Consider the following 19,165-nt stretch of genomic DNA (forward strand, 5'->3'; position numbering starts at 1 on the left):
CGTCGCGATTGGCCGGTGCGGGGAGCACTTGACACTAGAAAGACAGCTGAGCGGAACCGCTCAACACTCAGCCTAGTCACGGCCCGATGAGGAGGACGAAGAAGAACAAGACGAGGGACGGCAGCCAGGAAATGGTGTAGAAGCAGACTTTTGTTGGAGCGCTGGGATCTGAGCCTTTGTTTTCCATGAGTGTTACCAGGTGAGAGTTGCAAAAAGTCCTGCGCCAGTCGTCAGACTCACACGTCGCTTCCGCTTTCAGGGCCAAAGTTTGACAGCTGCCCCTCCCCCCTCTCTGTCTTTAGCAAAGCAACTTCTTTCAACTTCATGTCAAGTGAATTGCTGACTTTGGTACAGTGGGCGTGCCAAGCACGCAACGGCTGAACTAGTGTTTGTTATCTCGGACTCAGATTTGAGCACGAGAAGGAATAAAATAAGTTAAAATGCCATGTTCTCTCAAAGTTTGAAGAGAGGTTGTGGAACATCCAGATGATGACAATCCATCTAATGGTGTTGCTTATTGAAAATAACGTCGCTAAAAAGAATCCACTGGTCGAGCCAGCAGCATTTCAAAGGGCCGCGGTTGACAAATATGACACATATAAGTTGGTGTCAGGAAGCTGAACGGAGGACTTCTTCCGGCCCTCCCATTCAACTTTAGTTGACCTGCTTGACGGATAATTGACAGATTTGGGTTGTGTTTTTCTTTTCTTCCCGCCTGTCAAACAAGATAAAAAAGTAATTTGACATTGACTTCACTTGCGCCATTTCTTCATCTGTCCAAAGCGAAGTGACGATCATGAGTCAGTGTTGCGGCTTGGCTTGTAAGTGCGTTGCTCAGCCAGCACTCTCTTCCTGTCCCATCCTGCAGACTTCTGCCGTCTTTCAGTCCATCTGCGATGCCCGGCCCAGTCATGCCCATAGACGCGGCCATGCGGTTCTACGTGGGCCACTCTCCTCCCCCTCTCAGGGGCTTCCTGACCTCCTACGAGGCTCCTCTCCACCGAACCAAGAGACGAGGACAGCGGGACCGGGCAGCCGCCGCAACCGCCGCACTCAGGCCCTGCCTCAGTAGCCAGCAGCGGGCGGCCTCCCACGAGGATAGCTGGAGCAATAAAAGCCAGAAGAAGAAGGTGGTGTTCGCCGACTCTAAAGGAATGTCGCTCACCGCCGTGCGCATCTTCTCCAAGAACGACGAGGAACGCAGCGGCGAGCTGCAGTTCGACATGAGCGACCTGGGGACCGCTGCCATGGAACTGAAGATCAACTCGGCGTGCAGCCTGGCACTGGACTTCAAGCAGCCCTCTGCAGACTACCTGGACTTCCGGAACCGTCTGATCCGGAACTCTGTCTGCTTGGAGAACTGCTCGCTGCAGGCGCATTTGCTCACTGGCACAGTCAAGGTGCGCAACGTCGGCTTTGAGAAGTCGGTGCACTTGCGGGTGACTTTTGACTCGTGGGCCAGCTTTGTGGAGGTGGACTGCACCTTCATGAACAACGTCTACGGCGCCCACGACACCGACACTTTTGCCTTTGTTCTGGACCTTCCTTCCGACATTCCCCCGCAGAATCGAGTGGAGTTCTGCGTCCGCTTTGAGGTCAGAGACCGGACCTTTTGGGACAACAACGACGGCAAGAACTACGCCATCAAGCATGCGGGCTGGATTGGCGGCGTGTCCTCTCCGTCTCCCGCCGAGCACACAAAACCAAGCAGCGTCAAGGTGCTGGTGCCGGATCTGGAGCAGTTGGGAAGCCCTCGCATGTGCAGCGGCTTCTTCCCGGGCTGGCAAAGCTGGAACCATGTGGACCCCGCCGTGCCCTACTGGTGACTGGCTACTGCGCCGGCAGACGCTATATCCTTCATATTGAAGGGAAGCAAGAGAGCCGGCTGGTTTTTATTTTTTTGGGCGGGGGAGGTCATTACCTGCTGATGTCATGAGAGCGCAAGTGTTTCTTATTGCTTCACATGCTTGTGGTGCAGCGATCCTACACATCTTGGTGATTTGCACAGAGAGTGTGTGAGTGTGCGTGTGCGTGGCTGCCAATCATAAATTTAATTTTCTTTTGGCAAAGTTAGTCGTGCTGTTTGGAATAAAAGTTTGCATGTCGTTTCCATGCTGGAGTGTCCCGCTCGCCATCCTTAGCCCATTCTCAAAACCGCACCGCCACCTTAAAGGAGCTGTTACATCGCGGACATGTCAGATACACAATAAGGGCACATGTGCGGATGGACGCGCACGTGTGGTGTGTATTCACATCCGTGTGTGTCAAAGGTCTGTCGAAACAGTGAACATCTCAAAACCATTTCTCCACCCTGACGTCGCACAAACGCGCAAAGGGCACTTGAGGACATGCGTGGACAAAAAGATGATTGACATATCCAACGCACAGCATTGGAGCACAGCTCATGTTGTGAGCATGAGTGCCTGTGTTTGCGTACAGATGCGTGTGCAATTTCCTGGGGGGTGTTGCAGGTTAAAGGGGCGGGTAAAAAAAGACCGACCAGCCTGGCCGGTGCATACATACAACTTCGTTTAGTAATCCGCACCTCTGCCAGACGGGATGCACCGCCACAACAAATTGCTTGTGACTCACAGGAAATTATTATCTTCTAGTTGGGATGTGTGCAGACATGCGACTCAAGTTGCCTCAAGATGGTTTAGGGGAACCAGGTGGCAGCCATGAGGAGGAATGTGGGGCCCCATGGACGACCGCCATTACGGCCAAGTTTTCAGTTGGGCAAGTTTGTTTTCTAACGGGCTGAGGACAAACAAAAGGAGGACTTTGCATGGAGGCCCTGGATTGGGGCCCTGGGATGGAGGCTTCTCCATGGAGGCTAAGTAAAACAATGTTAACTCAACTCACCAATAGGAACTCAGCACCTTGGCCCCGCCCACCCCAACCAAAACAGATCAATGAACAAAAAAGGTCAGCACGAGGTCGTCGGCCGAGCACCTGGCACGTTTGCGTGTCGGGGCGCGGCCCATCTTATCAAAGAAGATAAGAATGTCGGTGCCAGGTCTCTGAGTTACTCAATGACTAAGCTGGCCGTGACCTACTTTGAGTGCGCGCGACATGGCGTGGGGGGCTTGGGGGGAATCGTTGAAATACAAAGAAGAATCTTACATTCCACCCAACAACTCGGCTGTCGTGTGAATTGTGCGAGCTGTGCCAGCTTACCACTTTGACCCTGGCCCAGCGTAACTTCATTGTACGTCGCTAAATTGCTCGGGTGGTGCTGCACCAACTCAACGCTCTTTGGAAAGGCTCTTTCCCTCGTCAAACACTTTTTCACTTGCAAATGCTTCACGCCAAATTCATACCCAATTCTTGATATGTTCCTGGTGGTATAAAAAGCAGGACAGAGAGTCACTTCACTTGCGGCCTGGACAAAAACTTATCGAGCGCATCTGTACACTTGCATATGTACCTGTTCTGGAAGCAATGCCATTATTCAAGTCTGCATCCACACGTGGCCCACTCAGGTGCCCTCTCAGGTGCTTACGTTCTTGCTTTGATCGTGGCAAGTTCCCCAAAGGTCGAAACAGGTTGCACTTATGACAGACGGCATGAACCACATTCAGGTCGTGAACATGTCACAATCATAAAGATGACTTGTGCGGGCGAGAGGAAGCTTCAAGCAAGACCTTTAATGTCAAACTTTTACATCAATGACAACTACACTAGCACAAAAAAAGCAATGAACGCTAGTCTCAACGCAACCACCATATCCTCTTTGCTGACAACAACAATAAATCTTTTGAGTAGCCAGCTTGCAGTCCCCAACTCAAGCGAAGCCAAGTGGAACTTGGGCTGAAATAGACAAAGGAGCTTTGAGAGCTTGTCTTTTGTGTGTGTGTGTGTGTGTGTGTGTGTGGTGTTCCGTTTGCTTTTTGACCCACTCAGGGCCACTTTGGTAACTTGTGCCCATTTCTGTGGAAACCAGGCCAGCGGGGCAGCAATTTGAAGCCACTGATTGCTGAATCCTTCCTCCTTAAGCTAATGCTAAAGCTGTGTTGTAGCTGTTGCTCAAACAGCTGTCAATCTAAAGGCTCTGAATGCTGCAGTGTTTTCCTCTTCAACGCACTGCTATGTCAGATATCAACAAATAGTCTTCAAGTTCTTGCAGTCAGGCTCTTAATAGTCATCTCCAGGTTGGAGTCATCGGCTTCTAGGCGTCCAGTTTCGGCACTGGTAGTCAGGGTGGAAGTGTACCGTCTTGTCAGCTGCCATTTTTCAGGAACCGGTTGTGTTTAAGTCATCGGTTTCTCGCCATCAGCTAGCAGCTGTCACCTACTTGTCGCTAGCTACTGGTCGCCTCGTTCTTGCGGTCAGGTTGTCGTCAAAAATTTTGGAGACGGCTTCTTGTTGTCACGTTGTCTGCTTCTTTTTGCGTCAGTGACACTTCCTGCTCTGTCTATTGCTAAGCTAAGGCTAAAACTAACACGTTCATCAAAAAAGCTTCTGCTGCTGCGGCGTCAAAACATGCCACAATGTCAAACATAGGAAGTGACACATTTCACAAAATAGCTGCTAACTTGCACAGCATGTCGCGAAGTTCTACCTGCATCTTCTGACTCGCCACTGCTCCTTGAGGAACACGGCGGTACTGCGACACGCTAGCTCGTTCGGGTGCTTAAGTATGATCGTGTTCAGAAAAAGCAAAATAGTCCGTTGAACTACATGTGCGGTTGGGGAGGCTAAAGTGGCGAGGGCCCAAGCGGATGCGTCGGGATCACTCAAGGCCGAAGCCCTCCGCGTTGGAGATGGCGATGATGAGCTTGTGTTTGAGCTCCTTCTTGCTGCGATACGGCGGCAAGCAGATCTGGTTGAAACAGGTGTGCGACACGGGGAGCCTGAGGACACACAAGCGCAAACACACTTAGATGTGGCAATCACACCTCTGACAACGCGGTTGCCCGCAGAGAGGAGCTCGTCTGTGTCGACGCTGACATCAGCGTCAACACACTCGCTGCTTAGCAGCTATACTTAAAAGCTCTTCTGAGCCGTCGGGTTTCGGAAAAAAAAATGTCACGATAGAGCGCTCAAACCACCCGACATGGCAGTTTACCCAGACTCGAGTACATGTGGCCGCTTTTGGCCGATGAGCAGCAATCGCAAAGCGTTTTTGTGCGTGCGTCAGCGTGAATGAAGTCATTTGCCCGAGGTGAGCTCCTCCCACATGCCTCCCCATTTGCCCAAGGTGACCTGTCGTCGCATGCCTTCACATTGACGGCGCTCGTACCAGTCGGTGGGAGCGTCCAGCCTAGAGATTTTGAAGTTGAGGTCAGCCATCCCCCCCACAGGGACACGGTCGCTTCCTGTTACGAAGTGAAGCAGCTTCTTTTGAAGATCCACGGGGAATGACAGCACCACTTCCCAGAAACTCCTGCGCGAACGCACACAAGCAAAGTTACGATGTTCACAAGTGTACCTCATCCCATCTCATTTACGTGTGACGGCTCCATGTTTATTTCTTGCTTTGGCAAGCATTTGTTGGCATCGTACTGCCCTGACATGAAAACAGATCTCTGCCAACTCAACAGACAAACAAAAGTCAGCTTGGAGGATGGCCAACTTGTTTAGCTTTAACCGCATTTAAAGGCATGTTGGGTTTCTCTTGTTCTGACTTGAAAACAAAAATCAAGACAGAAATACAAATCATTGGGGGAAGCACAAGCAAGCCTTGTTTGTTTAGCTATGTAAGCACGTGATGTTTATTTGCATTAGGAGCGAGTCATTTTTTTGTCTTACAACATTCAGAGCTCTTGCAAGTCTGCTGTAAAGAGCTTGCCGACTCTTAATTGGGGCGAGATACTTTTCTGACAGAGCTTCAGTGCCCTGCCCCAAGGCAAACCCTAATCATGTGTCTTAGCACCGTGCCTTGCCCTGACATGAAAACGAATTAGCGGCAATTTGAAGATTGGTTGTACTTGATGCACGTGCATGTGTCACCTGATGGTGGCGTCGCTCTTGCCATATCCTTCGTAGTGCACAGCTTTCTGCAGAGCGCTCATGTCCAGCTGAGGACTGCCACACACTAGCATCTCCACTTCTTCCGGACGAAGCAGCTGCCGCAAGAACGGGAAACCGCGTGTCAGCCGCGTATCAGCAGAATGTCAGCTGCATGTCAACCGCGACTCAAGCGCATCTCGTTATTCTTGACCACGTCATCTTTTCCTCAACTTGTAAGTCTGAGTTGGTGGGTCTGTATGACATAATCAAATCCATCAACTCAACATTAAAGGTGAAAGGCAGCACGCCGTTGTCACAAAAGAAAACAAGTTGTGTGCCGTGTGCAAAAGAGAAAGCAGGAAGTTATCATATCCAGAATGTCCCAACGTTCTGTGGAAGGAGTTACTAGCGCCCGTCCAAAGACACACATGGGCACTCAGGCAATGTGTTTGGATGGAAGGAGACGCACAAGGTCACATGACAGAACCGAATGAATCCTGAGCTCATTTAGACAGCTGGGATGACTTAAGTGAGGCTCAGAGGTGTCAAACAAAAACAGTGGAGTGACTCGCTCGGTTCAGTGTGGCCGCAGAACAGGAAGTGATGCAAGACCATCGGCAAGTCACATCATGGTTTTAGTCTGCCGCTGGAAGACAAGCGATGCGCTTTACCCCTTTAATGTGTACCCCCTAGAGTCAGTGTACTATGCGTGCACGTCGCATGTAAAATACTGTAACGTGAAGCAAATATGGAAAAGGTGCTATGCGCTTAGAACGTGTGGCGTGGCATGTTATTTCACGTGTTATGTATGTATGAGTGTTTTACCAGATTTTGGGGCATTAACATGTTAACAAGTGTGTGTAACCGGTGGGCAACACGCACATTATCCAACTCACCATGAGGGCGTCGGAGGCGCAGACGCTGTGGAAGCCGTGGTAGAAGGCGGCAAACTGCTTGGAAATGGATTTGTTCAGCAGGAAGTCCACGTACAGCTGCACGTACTCTGACAACAAGAAGAAGAACGGCAGCAGCAACCACCAAGCCCAACTGATGAATGTCAATTGCAGCCACAAAGGAGGAGCGACACGAGACCATGAGAAGGACGGCGGCGGCGAACAACACGGGCCACATGAGAGCCGGCCGGCCACACACACTCAAAAAGACGGACGACAAGGAAAAGCAGCAGCCAAGCACACGGGAACACGAGGCCGCCTTTGGCATGGTGCGTGAATGTTCAAAACAACAAAGAGTAGCAGACATGACATGGGAGTCTGGAGAAAGGAAGCTAGAAAGGCACACCAAGTGCAGAAAGCCAAAGTACTGCGGGCGAGAGCGAATGCGCCTCATCTCCTCCTGTTTACTGAGGGCGTGGCACGCGGGTCAGTTTACTCGCACCAAGAGTCCTGTACATTGGAATTGTTTTGCCGGTCGCCACACACATAGAGCTGAGGACAAAGACAGCTTTTCCGATACCTTTACGGTTGTGTTTGGTGACGGGAATCTTGTCTCCTCCTGGCTTCAGGTTGTACAACTTGACCACGCCCAGTTCCTCCTGCGACACCTGCAACACGGGTTAACGTACGATTTATTTTTAGTATGTTGAGAAACAATGGAAGCTTTTAAGCTTTTTTTTATTCAGACGTAATTAGCTAATTCATTAGATGGTTTGTTATGCTCCTTATTAGCACAACCTGGCACAACCTTATTGTTGGCCTGCTCAACAGCCTGTTTAGGTTTTTAGATTCATATTTATTTTTAGCATATTTATTTCCTCTTTTGTTCGCCTTCCTGCCAATTAGTCTGTTGGCTAGCAAGACTGACTTCACACAGCCACGTGTTGAAACACTTGTCGTTACTGTGATAAGCAAAACAATCACACGATATAGATTAGCACGCTAACCTATCAGCCTGTTTGCGAGCATAGCTTATTTCGTCTGACTGCATTCAGACATCACTAGTAACCGCTCATTGTTACAATCTAACATATAAGTACAAGACATTGGCATAATTAATTACCAGCTGCTTTGTTAGCATGCTTGCTATAATGTTTACGAGTAAGTTGGATAACATTAGTGTGTGTGCACGCATGTTGTTGTCCTTGCCTGGCTGACTTCGAAGACATTAGTTGTGTTGCTAATAAATGCTTGTAGCCATGACACTGGTGAAGAAAATCGGTCTCATCCAAGAGCCTAAAGTTATGTCCGCAGCAAAGGGCCACAAAACCAAAAGGGTTTTAGAATGCAACCAGTGTAAAAGGCCATACACAATCAACAGGTCAATGAGTTCAAGTGAGGCCTGAGTGGAAGTCATTTCATTCTAGTTGCATTCCACGCACACACCCTCTTGACATCATGTTAGCCTCCACTTTGGTGTGACTTTTGTTTTGAAGGCGACTTGTTTGAAAGTCCGCTGCTGGTTTCCATTCAATACAATTGTGAATTTGTTCCCGCTAATTGCTGGCTATGTTCACGTTACACTTTATGTACTCGTAGGCGCTAAACAACACATCGGTGAAAGCGTTTCACAGGATACTTTTTTTTTTTTTTCCCCTTGGAATCTTCTACAAATTATTTGAAGGCCATTCACAAGACGTCGTGGTCATTGCTTTACAGTTAATGTCATTTCGTGGGCAACTCAGCCATTCGCCAATTACTTGACGATTTTGATTTTGTTTCGCTTAGTGTGGACCAATCAAGCAGAAGTGCACCCCTTCCAAGTGTCAACCTTTGAACTCAACCAATGAATTGATTTGATTGATGGAATGACAAAAAAATTGTTTCGTATGTGAAGGTGCATCAGGTAATTTGTGACAACCTGGAAAGCGAGGCACATGTCTTCTTCCACATTCCCGTCGAAATTCAGCAGCTCCTGCAAACCGTGAGCCAGCTCCTGTGTGCGCGCACACACACACACACACGCACGCACGCACGCACGCACGCACGCACGCACGCACGCACGCACACACACACACACACACACACACACACACACACACACACACACACACAGAGAGACGATTTGCTTGGACGTTTTCAGTAAAGGGAGCAAGCTGCTGCCGTTGCACACCTCTTACACAACTACTGGCACACCAATCTGTCTCTTGCGTGTGCGACCTTTGGGAAGGGCTGTGTTCTCGATCTTTGCCTCTTGCTAACTTAAATAAAAAGACACACAACACGCACATAAAAAAAAGTGCGCAGTTCCCCTTGACACAAGAGTTAGTGTGTCGCGTGAATAGTTTGACTTTGTCTCCCTCTGGAGGCAGTGGCGAACAGGACGTGTCCTTTTGGAGCATCGCTTGCGACCTCTTGAGGTCACTCGGCTTTACGGTTCCGGAGCCAATAAAGTTGTCAGTCACTTTTAAAAGCGGTGCTTGTTTGCGGTTTGGCGTGGACAAACCACCTTATTTTCTAACTTTTGGTGGGGAACCTGTGCCTCCATTGTGCCTGGCTCAGACGACGGGACAAAGTTTATCCCTGGTGACGGCGTGGTGTCAACCTGCCGCAATCGTGTCTGGCTCACAACAACACACAATGATGACAAGGCCCTCCCTTCTGCCATCTTTGATCCTCATTTGGCTAACCTTGCCAGATCACGTTTTTGAGGGAGGAAGCCCCAACCCGGGCGGACATGTCAGGCTACTTGCTCAAATGTATATTATGCCATCACAGGCCTGAGCGTCCAGTTCTTCCTTCCAAAAATAAAAGCACAACAGTGTGGTTTTGCTTGTGTGAAAGTAACCTGCAACATCTCCACTCAAAATCATGTGGACGACGTGAATAAAGAGAGCTGAAGATGCAATGAGGCGGGTGGAATCAAGTTTGCAAAGGTGTCCGTGACGTGTCAGAGTGACTGTCGCCGTCGCCAACTGCGTACCGGCATGATCTGCTGCACGTCATCCAAAGTGGCGGTCGCCATGCCGACCAGGGCATTCTGGTCACATGGATCAGTGGGTGGCGTCAGCAGCTTCCTGTGAGAAGACACCGTCAGCTGGCATCAGCAAAAAGCATCATGATGACAACTTGAAGTTGACGACAAGCCAGCATCTGCTTCAAGGTTTTCACTTTTAGGCAACTGCTCGAGTGGCACACAGGCGCGCACGCACACACACCTGTAACAGTAGAGGGGGAAGTGGATGTCCAAAGCGATACTGTTGTACACCGCCAAGCCCATCAGCTGAGCACGTTAAGGACAACCACGCACGCACTCTTCCCAAAATGGATTTATAAAGCTGTGAAAATACTAAACGGCTAATGCAAGAAGTTGCCCTCCTCTCCCTTGTTACACATCAGCACCATGACGCCGCGCTGCTGTCTCCACGGTGACCAGACAGCAAGTGACCAACATCAATGAGCTCCTGGCACAAGAATACGCACAAGTGGCCCACAATGCCTTCATTTCTTCCACGACCAAACACGCGTGCACGCTCACGCACACGCACACGCACACACACACACCCACACACACACAGAGGGAAAGCTGGCAAAGAGACGGCAGCTATTAAGTTATGCAACCTTTCACGGCAACCAGGTGTGTGTGTGTGTGTGTGTGTGTGGTGTGTGTGTGTGTGTGTGTGTGTGTGTGTGCGCGTGCGTGCGTACGAACGTGCAGAGACGTTGAAGTGAGGAAGACCATGCTGCACGCGGAAAACAAGATTGCACATGAAGGATACGGTCCCAATGAGCTGAAACTCCGAGTAGTTGTTGTCCCCTTTCCAGCTGCTAAACCAGTGGCAGCGAGACGCCTTTATGTACGTGAACATGCCTGACGCACACGCCAGCATGAACGCAATCATCCCCAAATTGGCGGGATGGAAAGAACACAGTGAATGGAAAGAAGACGTTAATAGGGCAAGATGAATAGGACTTGGAAGTCAAACAGCAAAGAAAAAGGGTGCTCGTCCCGCTCACCGTAGTCCTCGTGGAAGATGCGTCGCACCAGCAGCAGGAACCACTCCTTGGTCAGGCCACCCATGTCCAGGCCCGCCTCCCCCACAAAGGTCACGCGCAGCTTCTTCTTCAGGTCGCAGCGCTTCCTGCTCAACTGAAGACGGATCGTCACGTTCCTTCCATTCAAACGGGACATTAAAGGCGAGCAGACCAGAGCGCTCAGGCTTTGACCCACCATGCCAGAAAAAAACAAATGCAAAATCAAAAAGGGGGCCCTGACCTCATCCAGCGAGTCGGCCAAGAGCTGTGCCCGTCGCACTCTGATGTTGAGGAAGAGGAGGTTCATGTCCACGCGCTGACGCCGAGACACTTTGCTCACCAGACTTTGCTGTGACACACGTGCATGCTCAACAACGCCGGCCAGAGCAAAAGCGGGGCGAGCGGACGCGCTCACCCTGGCCCGACTGATCATCTGCTGCTCAGAGTCCTTCTGGATGATGGCCTTCTTCAGCACCGCCGACAGAATGAAGGGAAACTGGCAGAAGGAGAACCTGAGGGGAAGGGAAGGGGTCAGCCGGGCACCGACGCTGGCCGAGCCGGACCGAGCCACCTGCTGGAGTTGCCGTAGTGTTGCCAGGTGCGGTACTCTTCCATGAAATCGATGTGCTCCAGCGTGAGGTTGTAAAAGTCTGCGAAGGGCATGATGGGTGGCGACGACACGCTGTTGGCCGCGTCTGAAGCACATGAGCGAGCAAGCGGGTGGTGGAAAAACAACGGATGCAAACACCTCGTGCAACAACCATCCAAAACTAAAATAGGAAAGATTTGTCCTTTTCTGCTTTCCTCCAAAGCGCGAACTAATTGCTGCTGTTTCAGGCCACATTTTCCAATTTTGCTTTCAGGGAGGCTTCGCAGAATTCAGACTGAACCCATCAACTATGGATGCTCAAAAAGCTTCCCCATGAATTCATTTCTTGCTTTTGTTAATTTTCCCCTTTATCTCAAATTATCCCAACAGTAGTTAAATGATAAAGTCAGAAAAAAGAGGAATCCATTTCAGCGGATGCCATTTAGCGTCAAAATAGCATTAACACCTGATGTCGGCGGTATCGGTGCTATCGGCTTCGGACCCACTCACTGAAGAGGGCGAGTACTTTGGTGGCCGACGGGATCCACCAGGAGCACTTGCAGGCAGGTGGTAGCTCATCGGGCTCGGCAGGAAAAAGGCGAGTGGAGATGAACTGCAGCAGGCGCTCCACCGGCTGACGGAACCGCTGGCCTGGCAACCTGACAGGCACACGCTTGGTCGTCACAGCGCTCTGAGTCACGCCGTCGTCATCGTTGACGTGACAGGCCGCCGGTGCCACCGTAGTGCTTACTTCGTCAGCCAGTGCACCAGAAAATGATGATCGGCCTCAGACAGGGCAGCCATCTGCCTCAACAGGTGAGCGTAGATCACGTAGGTGCTGGTGCTGGAATACTGAGGGTTCTGTCGACATCCAAAGGAGAGGCAGAAGAGAAAATGAGCCAAGATGGCATGGCACCCACCCCGCCCTGCCACAAAACCTGCAGCGTAATTGGCTGAAACGCAACAGCAGCCGCAGAGAGATGTCACAGTGACATCGTCTGCTCACCTGAATCAGGATGAAGTAAGCGCGCAGGTCATCTTTAGTTCGGGGCCTGAGTGCGTCGTGGAAGAGAGAAAAAGAAAAAAAAAACTGCAGTTGGGTCTCGCGTAGGCAGGCTGGATGATGTCATGGAGGTCGTCCTCTCACCCTTTCCACTCTCTCAGAAGACTGTTGATGATCCCCTTCAGCACAGACTTCTGGATGTCTTGAGGCTGCACACGTGCCCAGATGACCACGTGAGCCTGTGACAGGAAGTGACGTGCTCGTGCATGAGCGCGTGATGACTCACTGTTTGGAGCAACGAGTCGTACACGGCGTTGACGAATTTGGCATCGATGCCCGAGTCTTCGGTGGTGTCGAAGTAGGAGTTGGCCTCCCGCTAGGGGAAGGGGCGGAGCTTGAGGTCAAACAAAGAGCTGCGGCAGGGAGGCCGTGTCTTACCTTGAAGGCGGCGTTGAGTTCAATGAACGAGTCAAAGGTGGTCAGGTAGAATTCACGGACTTCACGCCAGTCGCCCGACAGCGCCGCCCACTCCATCTCCTTGCTGCGTATGCACATGCACTCATCACAATGTGCTGCGACGTGTGAGTTTGTGTCGGCATTCTCTCACAGGAAGTCTTTGGTGGTCTTGGTGCGCAGTGGAATGACAGGGTCACACGGGAAGGGCGCTTTGACCTCCGGGGGCAGCGTGTCGATGGTCGCTCGCTGCTTGGGACACGCCAGGCTGCCAATTGGCGGAAGCTCGCACACTGTTGCGTCACACACACATGCACAAAACCTTCAGTGTTCTCGATTCCAAATCATCATTTAAAATTTGACATGATCAATAGGAAGAGCGTCCATTTTACGTCATTGCTTCAAAGAACATGCAGCCATGCACACACACACACACACACGCTTCGGTTGATAATTAGCTTCTTTGTTTGTGTCGCCGAGGTAACACAGGAGGTGCATTGTGGGCGCTGGCAAGAAAGAACAACGGCAAACGTCATTGAGCACAAATTGTTCAATCCTCATCCCTGGTGACCATGTCGAAGTGTCCTTGAGCAAGACACTGAACCCTCAATTGCTCTCAATGGCACCTGGCGCGCCATTCATGGCACCAGCCTCCCACTGGTAGAAAATCTTAATTTCATTGTACATCAGTTGTACAATGACAATCAAGTCATTCTATTTTTTTTAGCACTCGGAGAGGCGCAGGATGCTGAACTTTGCCTTTTTTGGCCAACCAATCACCAATCAAACGATGGACCGGCTTCCTGTTTGGAGCTCAACTGGGACTTTGCAGAAAAATACAAACACCTCGGGTCAGGCCTTCCTGCGTGAGGGGGGAAAGGTATCGGTCTCTGCTCATTATAACAATGTCGCTGTATCCTTGAGAAAGACGGTGAAGCTGCGGTCACCCCTGATGCCGCGCCATCAGGAAGTGAAAGTGGACGCAGTGCGAAGCGTTTGGAGTGGCCGAGGTAGAAAAGCCCAGGACGAGTGGCAGCCCATTTCACTTGTCATCAATCTTCCTCCTCTTCCTTTTGAGAAGGGCGAGGCGCCGGCCTCAGCAGCCACCTTTGCGCTTTTCAGTTTCTGTGCTTTGTTTTGCAGTCTCGCTCGACACGCACGGCATCTGTTGCCGTAGCAACCGGGCCTTCGCCATCACAGCGACATCTGATGACCACTGTCGTTTTGAAGCTTCAGCAGCAGGAAAAACAAAACACTTTGGGACACCCGCTCGCATTCGATGAAAACGCGCACGTGCGCGACACACACAACCTTGGTGAGACTCAAGTGAAAAAAGTCACAGACTGACCGTGCTTGAAATCGAGCGGCGCGGTGGGCATGTCGGCGTCTCTGAGCTGAAGCCGTCGGTGGTGGAGTGTGTTGTTGAGGCTCCCCGGAGTCGGCAGCGGAGGCTTGGCCTTGCGGCCCGGGGCCTGCCACAAGATGGCATCGTTATCACGTGGCATCATTGTCAGCAATACCGTCCTGTAGTGATGGGTCCGGCAACACCGATGCGTTGGCGCATGTGTCGAGCTCATAGAGCGAAGCCCCGTGTCGGTGCGCGTATCGCTTTAAAAAGACACGACTGAACATGCAGCAGTATAGCCTGTCTAGGAAGCGCGCCAAAGCTCTGTTAAAGGAAGCGCATTGTCAACGGGATGGATCTGCTAAAAAAATATCTGATCTTTTGCGGTTCATCCTCAAAGTTATCAAGAATTATGGAGCAGCCCCAAGTCAGATACTGGGACAATCAAAAGACCCACTACACTGCACTCCAGCCTCATCTGTGCCGTGTGAGTGGGTGTTTTCAACGGCGGGAGAAATTGTGTCCAAAAGGTGCAACAGGCTCAATTTCAAAACATTGGAAAAACTTGTTTTAAATAAAAATGTGTAAAAACCAAATTCCAGTGCACAAACATCCTCTTTCACAACACGTTCTCTTAGATGTTCACGTTATGATACATGTTCACATTATTGATTGACTGTAACCAAACAATAAAATATATTTTCAATTTAAATGAATATGAAAGAATACAATATAAAATATAATTACTTAATCATCATGATGATGATGATGATGAGCTAAATTAATTCATGTATATCCTAGGTCATCAAATCAGTGTCAGTCGAGTCTGTCAACTAGGTTGCCTGTAGTATTTTTAAGGTCCAGAGGGTTTCAGCAGTCAGCGACACAGTATTGACACAGTGTCAATAAATTTTGGCAATGTGTCGAAACGATACACGACGCCTCATGAACCCATCACCGAGGTCTCGCTGCTCCTCCTTTTCGCACGTCATCAGCATTGTTTTGGCCACGGGGGTTCTCTTTTTCTTTGCTTTAGGAGCCAATTTGAACGAGCGGCTATCTATGGTAGCACAAGTGATGCCCTGTCATGAGGGCAAGGAGAGTCCCAGGCAGTTAAAATGATAACGCTTGCAAGGAGCATGGCGACAGCAACAAAAAGCCTTGTCAAGCATGAAGAGAAATTAAACTTTGGTGGGTCGCCTTCCTTTCACGAAACAAAGGGAATTTAAGAGGAGAGGCGCTTGAGTGGCCGAAGGAACGCGTGGAAGAAACTTCGTGCTCAGCTCACCTCCAACAAGAGCAAGCATGCGTGTGCGCTTTGATGACATTTCCAGATGCAAGGGCAGGAGAAAATGTGCGTGCAGGTGCGAGTGCGATTGATTCGCACATTTCCGAGTACTGACACAAGTGGCGTGACATCATCCGTCACGCTCGCCAGGCATGCTAATGACATCATGGCAGCGCCCAAGTTTGGTACGCTATGCGAGCGACTGCCTCCAACGCAAATAGCTTGCCGACAATGGAGCGGCATCAAGCGCCGTTCAAAACAAGAAGGCCCGCATGCTTCTGCTACTACCTCAGCAATTCCAAAAGAGCGCCAAACAGGCCAGACAGACAAGGCAAAGCTACATAAAAATCGAGTGAGGGGAAAACAAAACTTCAAATTTGTGTCATGAACCCTGCTGTTGTATTTTTTGACTCCTCTAAATGGCACTGTTGACTTGAACCGAGGGTTTGACAAGTGGCAAGTCGCTGTGCTTTCAGCTCAATGCTGAACAGTGCCAGGTCGAGGAGGCAAAACACACATAAAGCAAATTGAAATTGTCATCACGACAGGGAGAAACACAAGACGATCCAAAATGACACACGCCAAGCACAAAAACGCTGTCACCAAAAGTGACACCAGAAGACATACACAAAAGAGTGAAGACGGCAAAAGACACAATTTAAAAAGGGCACCCACACACCAAACGGAAAAACACAAATGTTCAACCTTGTAGGGCCAATGGTCAACTTTCTCATTTCTTCCCAACAAACGCTTGTCAGGTGCATCACAATTGAGGAAAGAAATCTAGCGCCACACAATCATCACTCCAAAAAGAAGAAAACGACAACTGGCAAGAAAAAAAAAGACAAAAACAAAAAGGGGAAAAACAGACAAAAGAAGGAGAAAAGACAAAACTAAAGGAAAAGGAACAAGCAACAGGACAAGAAAAAAATCAAAGACAGTACAAGCAAAATAGAAAAACTAAAAGCGGATGTTTGCCAATAGAAAAATTGCCTAAAATGACAACTTTCATAGATGATGACCGGTCAGAAATGCTTTCCTGTTGAGAGGCTGGAATTTGGACACATTGACGTCACACAAAGTCTCTAAACGATTCATCGAATGCAAAATGCGATGATTGAATGCTTGTTGCCGTATTGTTGCATCTGGAACGCAAACTCCGCCTCGAAGATGAAAATTACCGAAACCAACTGCGGTGGTTCTCGTTTGGCAGCAGGAGAAAGCAGGCAAATAGCACACTCTTATCATTTGCTATTTCCAGGAAATCTCATTCGACGCATGTTTGTTGTATTTGTTGCAGTTTGTTTTGTTTTGAGAAGAAGGATGACAAGTGTCTGTCAGTCAGAAGCGCATTGTGTCGTGCTTTCGTTCGGTTGCTTTTCTTACGCTAGAAATGGGCGGCAGCCTGTCGCGCTCCCTGCTCGTCACTGCGCCCAGATCGTCGCCGTCCATCTTCCGTAAGGTGTCGCTTTGCGGGCGCTAGCGGCCGAAAGTCGGCAAATATCTTCCCAAAGTGACACAAGCGCTCATTGTCGTCCTCTCGACGCCGCCGCCACTTCGTGGCAGCAGCCGCGCACGCGCCATCGACACGTACGCGCGCACAGACAATCCGGGAGCTTCTTCATGACAACACAGGAAAAAGAAAGGGGAATAATCAAAACGCAAGTCAAAGTAAATAAAACTCCCAACAGGGCACACGAACGAGTCTTCGTTAGTCAAACGCGATCTAACAAGTCGCCAGAAGACACCCGTGGCGGGCCGCCGCCATGTTGGAGGAGGGGGAGGGCACGTTAGGGTGGTGTCAAAGCGCGGTCCGGGCAAGTGAGTGATTGCAGAACTCAGAGGGTATGGCTTCCCACAGGCAAGCCACTTCTCCCACAGCCTGCTAAATCACACTCCGCCCCTGCTCACACTCCGCCCCTATGCCTTCTGAGTAGGCGGAGTGTGGTCCGGTTTTATATTTTAAATGTATTTTTCTAAAAAGGAATGTTGTTTTAAAGCATCATAGTAAATTGTTTTAGTTAGGTGTTAACAAAAATAAAAAATAAGAACACAGAATTGTATTATTCCTCCCACAGCCTGCTAAGTAAGACTCCGCCCCTGCCCATACGACGCCCCCATGCCTTCTGATTAAGCGGAATGTGGTCAGGTCTTATATTTTTTAGAGTTTTAAAGGATAATAGGAAATAGTTTAGTGTATGTATGTATGTGTGTGTGTGTGTGTGTGTGTGTGTGTGTGTGTGTGTGTGTGTGTGTGTATATATATATATATATATATATATATATATATATATATATATATATATATATATATATATATATATATATATATATATATATATATATATATAAAATATATATATATATATCATATATAAAAATGATAAATTACAAATGAAAAACATCCAACTAACATTAACAAACATATATATATATATATGTGTGTGTGTGTGTGTGTGTGTGTGTGTGTGTGTGTGTGTGTGTGTGTGTGTGTGTGTGTGTGTGTGTGTGTGTGTGTAAAATTGTGGAATGCAGAATATGTTTTAATGTGTTTTCTTGCCATTTAGAAAATAACTCAAAGTACATAACATTCAGTAATGTATAGCAACAAGTAAGACAGTGACATAATTATTATAATAAAAAAAATAAAATAAAGGGTCTTCCCAAAGGGCAGGAGACTGAACAAGTTGTGGGCAGGATGGCTTACATCTCCCACAATCGTGATTACTTTGCGGGTGAGGCAGGTGGTGTCTATGTCATGCAGAGGCCGGAGTGGAGCACCAATGATCTTGGCAGCTGTGGTCACTACGCGCTACAGGGCTTTCTGTTATAGTCTGTGCAGCTTCTGTCCCACACTTTGATGCAGCTGGTCAGGATGCTTTTGTTGGTGCTCCTGAAGAATGTGCCCACAGTGGGTTGTGGGGCACTCGCCTACTTGAGTTTGTGCAGGAAGTAGAGGTATTGCTGGGCTCACCAGGTTTGCACACACTGCACCAGGGATTGTGGCACATTCCTCCACAAAGATCTTCTCCAGGTCAGCCTGGTTTCTGGGCTGTCTGGGTTCGAGCTCCCTCCCCCCCAAAAAAAATTCATAGGGTATGGAGACTGGCCAGGCCACTCCAGAACATTGATATGCCTCATACAGAGACACTTGAGGTTGTCCTGGCTGTGTGCTTTGAATCATTGTCATGTTGGAAAACCCAGCCACGGCTCATCTTCAATGCTCTAACTGAGGAAATGAGGTTGATCCCCAAAATCTCATCATATATGACCTCAGTCATCCTTTTTTTTTTCATTCATTCATTTTCCGAACCGCTTAGTCCCCACGGGGGTCGTGGGCGTGCTGGAGCCTATCCCAGCCGTCATCGGGCAGTAGGGACACCCTGAACTGGTTGCCAACCAATCGCAGAGCACACAGAGACGAACATCCATTCGCACTCACACCTAGGGACAATTTGGAGTGCTCAATCGGCCTATCAAGCATGTTTTTGGGATGTGGGAGGAAACCGGAGTGCCTGGAGAAAACCCACGCGGACACGGGGAGAACATGCAAACTCCACACAGGGAGGGCCGGAGGTGGAATCGAACCCGCACCCTCCTAACTGTG

At 49.4% G+C, this 19,165-nt stretch overlaps 2 protein-coding genes across 9 annotated transcripts; one reads left to right on the top strand and one right to left on the bottom strand.

Moving 5' to 3' along the window:
- The first annotated feature begins 35 nt into the window (after positions 1–35).
- On the top strand, positions 36–2,114 carry LOC147050503 (protein phosphatase 1 regulatory subunit 3C-B-like). Its single transcript, XM_085921991.1, has 2 exons — positions 36–199; positions 869–2,114. The coding sequence occupies exons 1-2, from the start codon at positions 186–188 to the stop codon at positions 1,824–1,826; spliced, it is 972 nt and encodes a 323-aa protein (XP_085778117.1). The 5' UTR covers positions 36–185; the 3' UTR covers positions 1,827–2,114.
- hectd2 (HECT domain containing 2) lies at positions 1,802–17,396 on the bottom strand. Of its 8 annotated transcripts, XM_085921986.1 has the most exons (23): positions 16,945–17,396; positions 14,274–14,397; positions 13,080–13,218; positions 12,911–13,013; positions 12,759–12,848; positions 12,617–12,681; positions 12,476–12,521; positions 12,221–12,330; positions 11,980–12,128; positions 11,452–11,575; positions 11,296–11,392; positions 11,122–11,229; positions 10,863–10,995; positions 10,625–10,716; positions 10,064–10,128; positions 9,829–9,922; positions 9,026–9,106; positions 8,767–8,841; positions 7,426–7,513; positions 6,849–6,955; positions 5,953–6,068; positions 5,243–5,386; positions 4,590–4,853 (listed from the first exon to the last, which is right to left on the bottom strand). In XM_085921986.1, exons 1-23 carry the CDS (start codon positions 17,008–17,010, stop codon positions 4,733–4,735), a joined length of 2,337 nt encoding a protein of 778 aa, XP_085778112.1. In that variant the 5' UTR covers positions 17,011–17,396; the 3' UTR covers positions 4,590–4,732. The 8 variants fall into 8 exon arrangements, 5 of the variants coding, with proteins under 5 accessions (XP_085778116.1, XP_085778112.1, XP_085778114.1 ...); XM_085921990.1 differs by lacking the exon at positions 9,026–9,106 and having other exon boundaries at positions 1,802–4,853; positions 5,220–5,386; XM_085921988.1 differs by lacking the exon at positions 9,026–9,106.
- Between the last annotated feature and the right edge of the window lie 1,769 nt (positions 17,397–19,165).

Source organism: Syngnathus leptorhynchus, chromosome 10 (assembly GCF_054491065.1).
Source record: "Syngnathus leptorhynchus isolate UIUO chromosome 10, UIUO_Slep, whole genome shotgun sequence".
Taxonomy (NCBI): Eukaryota; Metazoa; Chordata; class Actinopteri; order Syngnathiformes; family Syngnathidae; genus Syngnathus; species Syngnathus leptorhynchus.

Bases quoted from the DNA above. Each gene is read 5' to 3' on its own strand.
- hectd2 (XM_085921990.1), bottom strand. From the start codon at position 17,010: ATGGACGGCGACGATCTGGGCGCAGTGACGAGCAGGGAGCGCGACAGG. The intron at 10,129-10,624 runs GTATCCTTCATG...TAACGTGCTCAG, and splicing joins AGTTTCAGCTCATTGGGACC to CTGATGGGCTTGGCGGTGTA. The intron at 6,069-6,848 runs GTGAGTTGGATA...TTCTTGCGGCAG, and splicing joins GCGCCTCCGACGCCCTCATG to CTGCTTCGTCCGGAAGAAGT.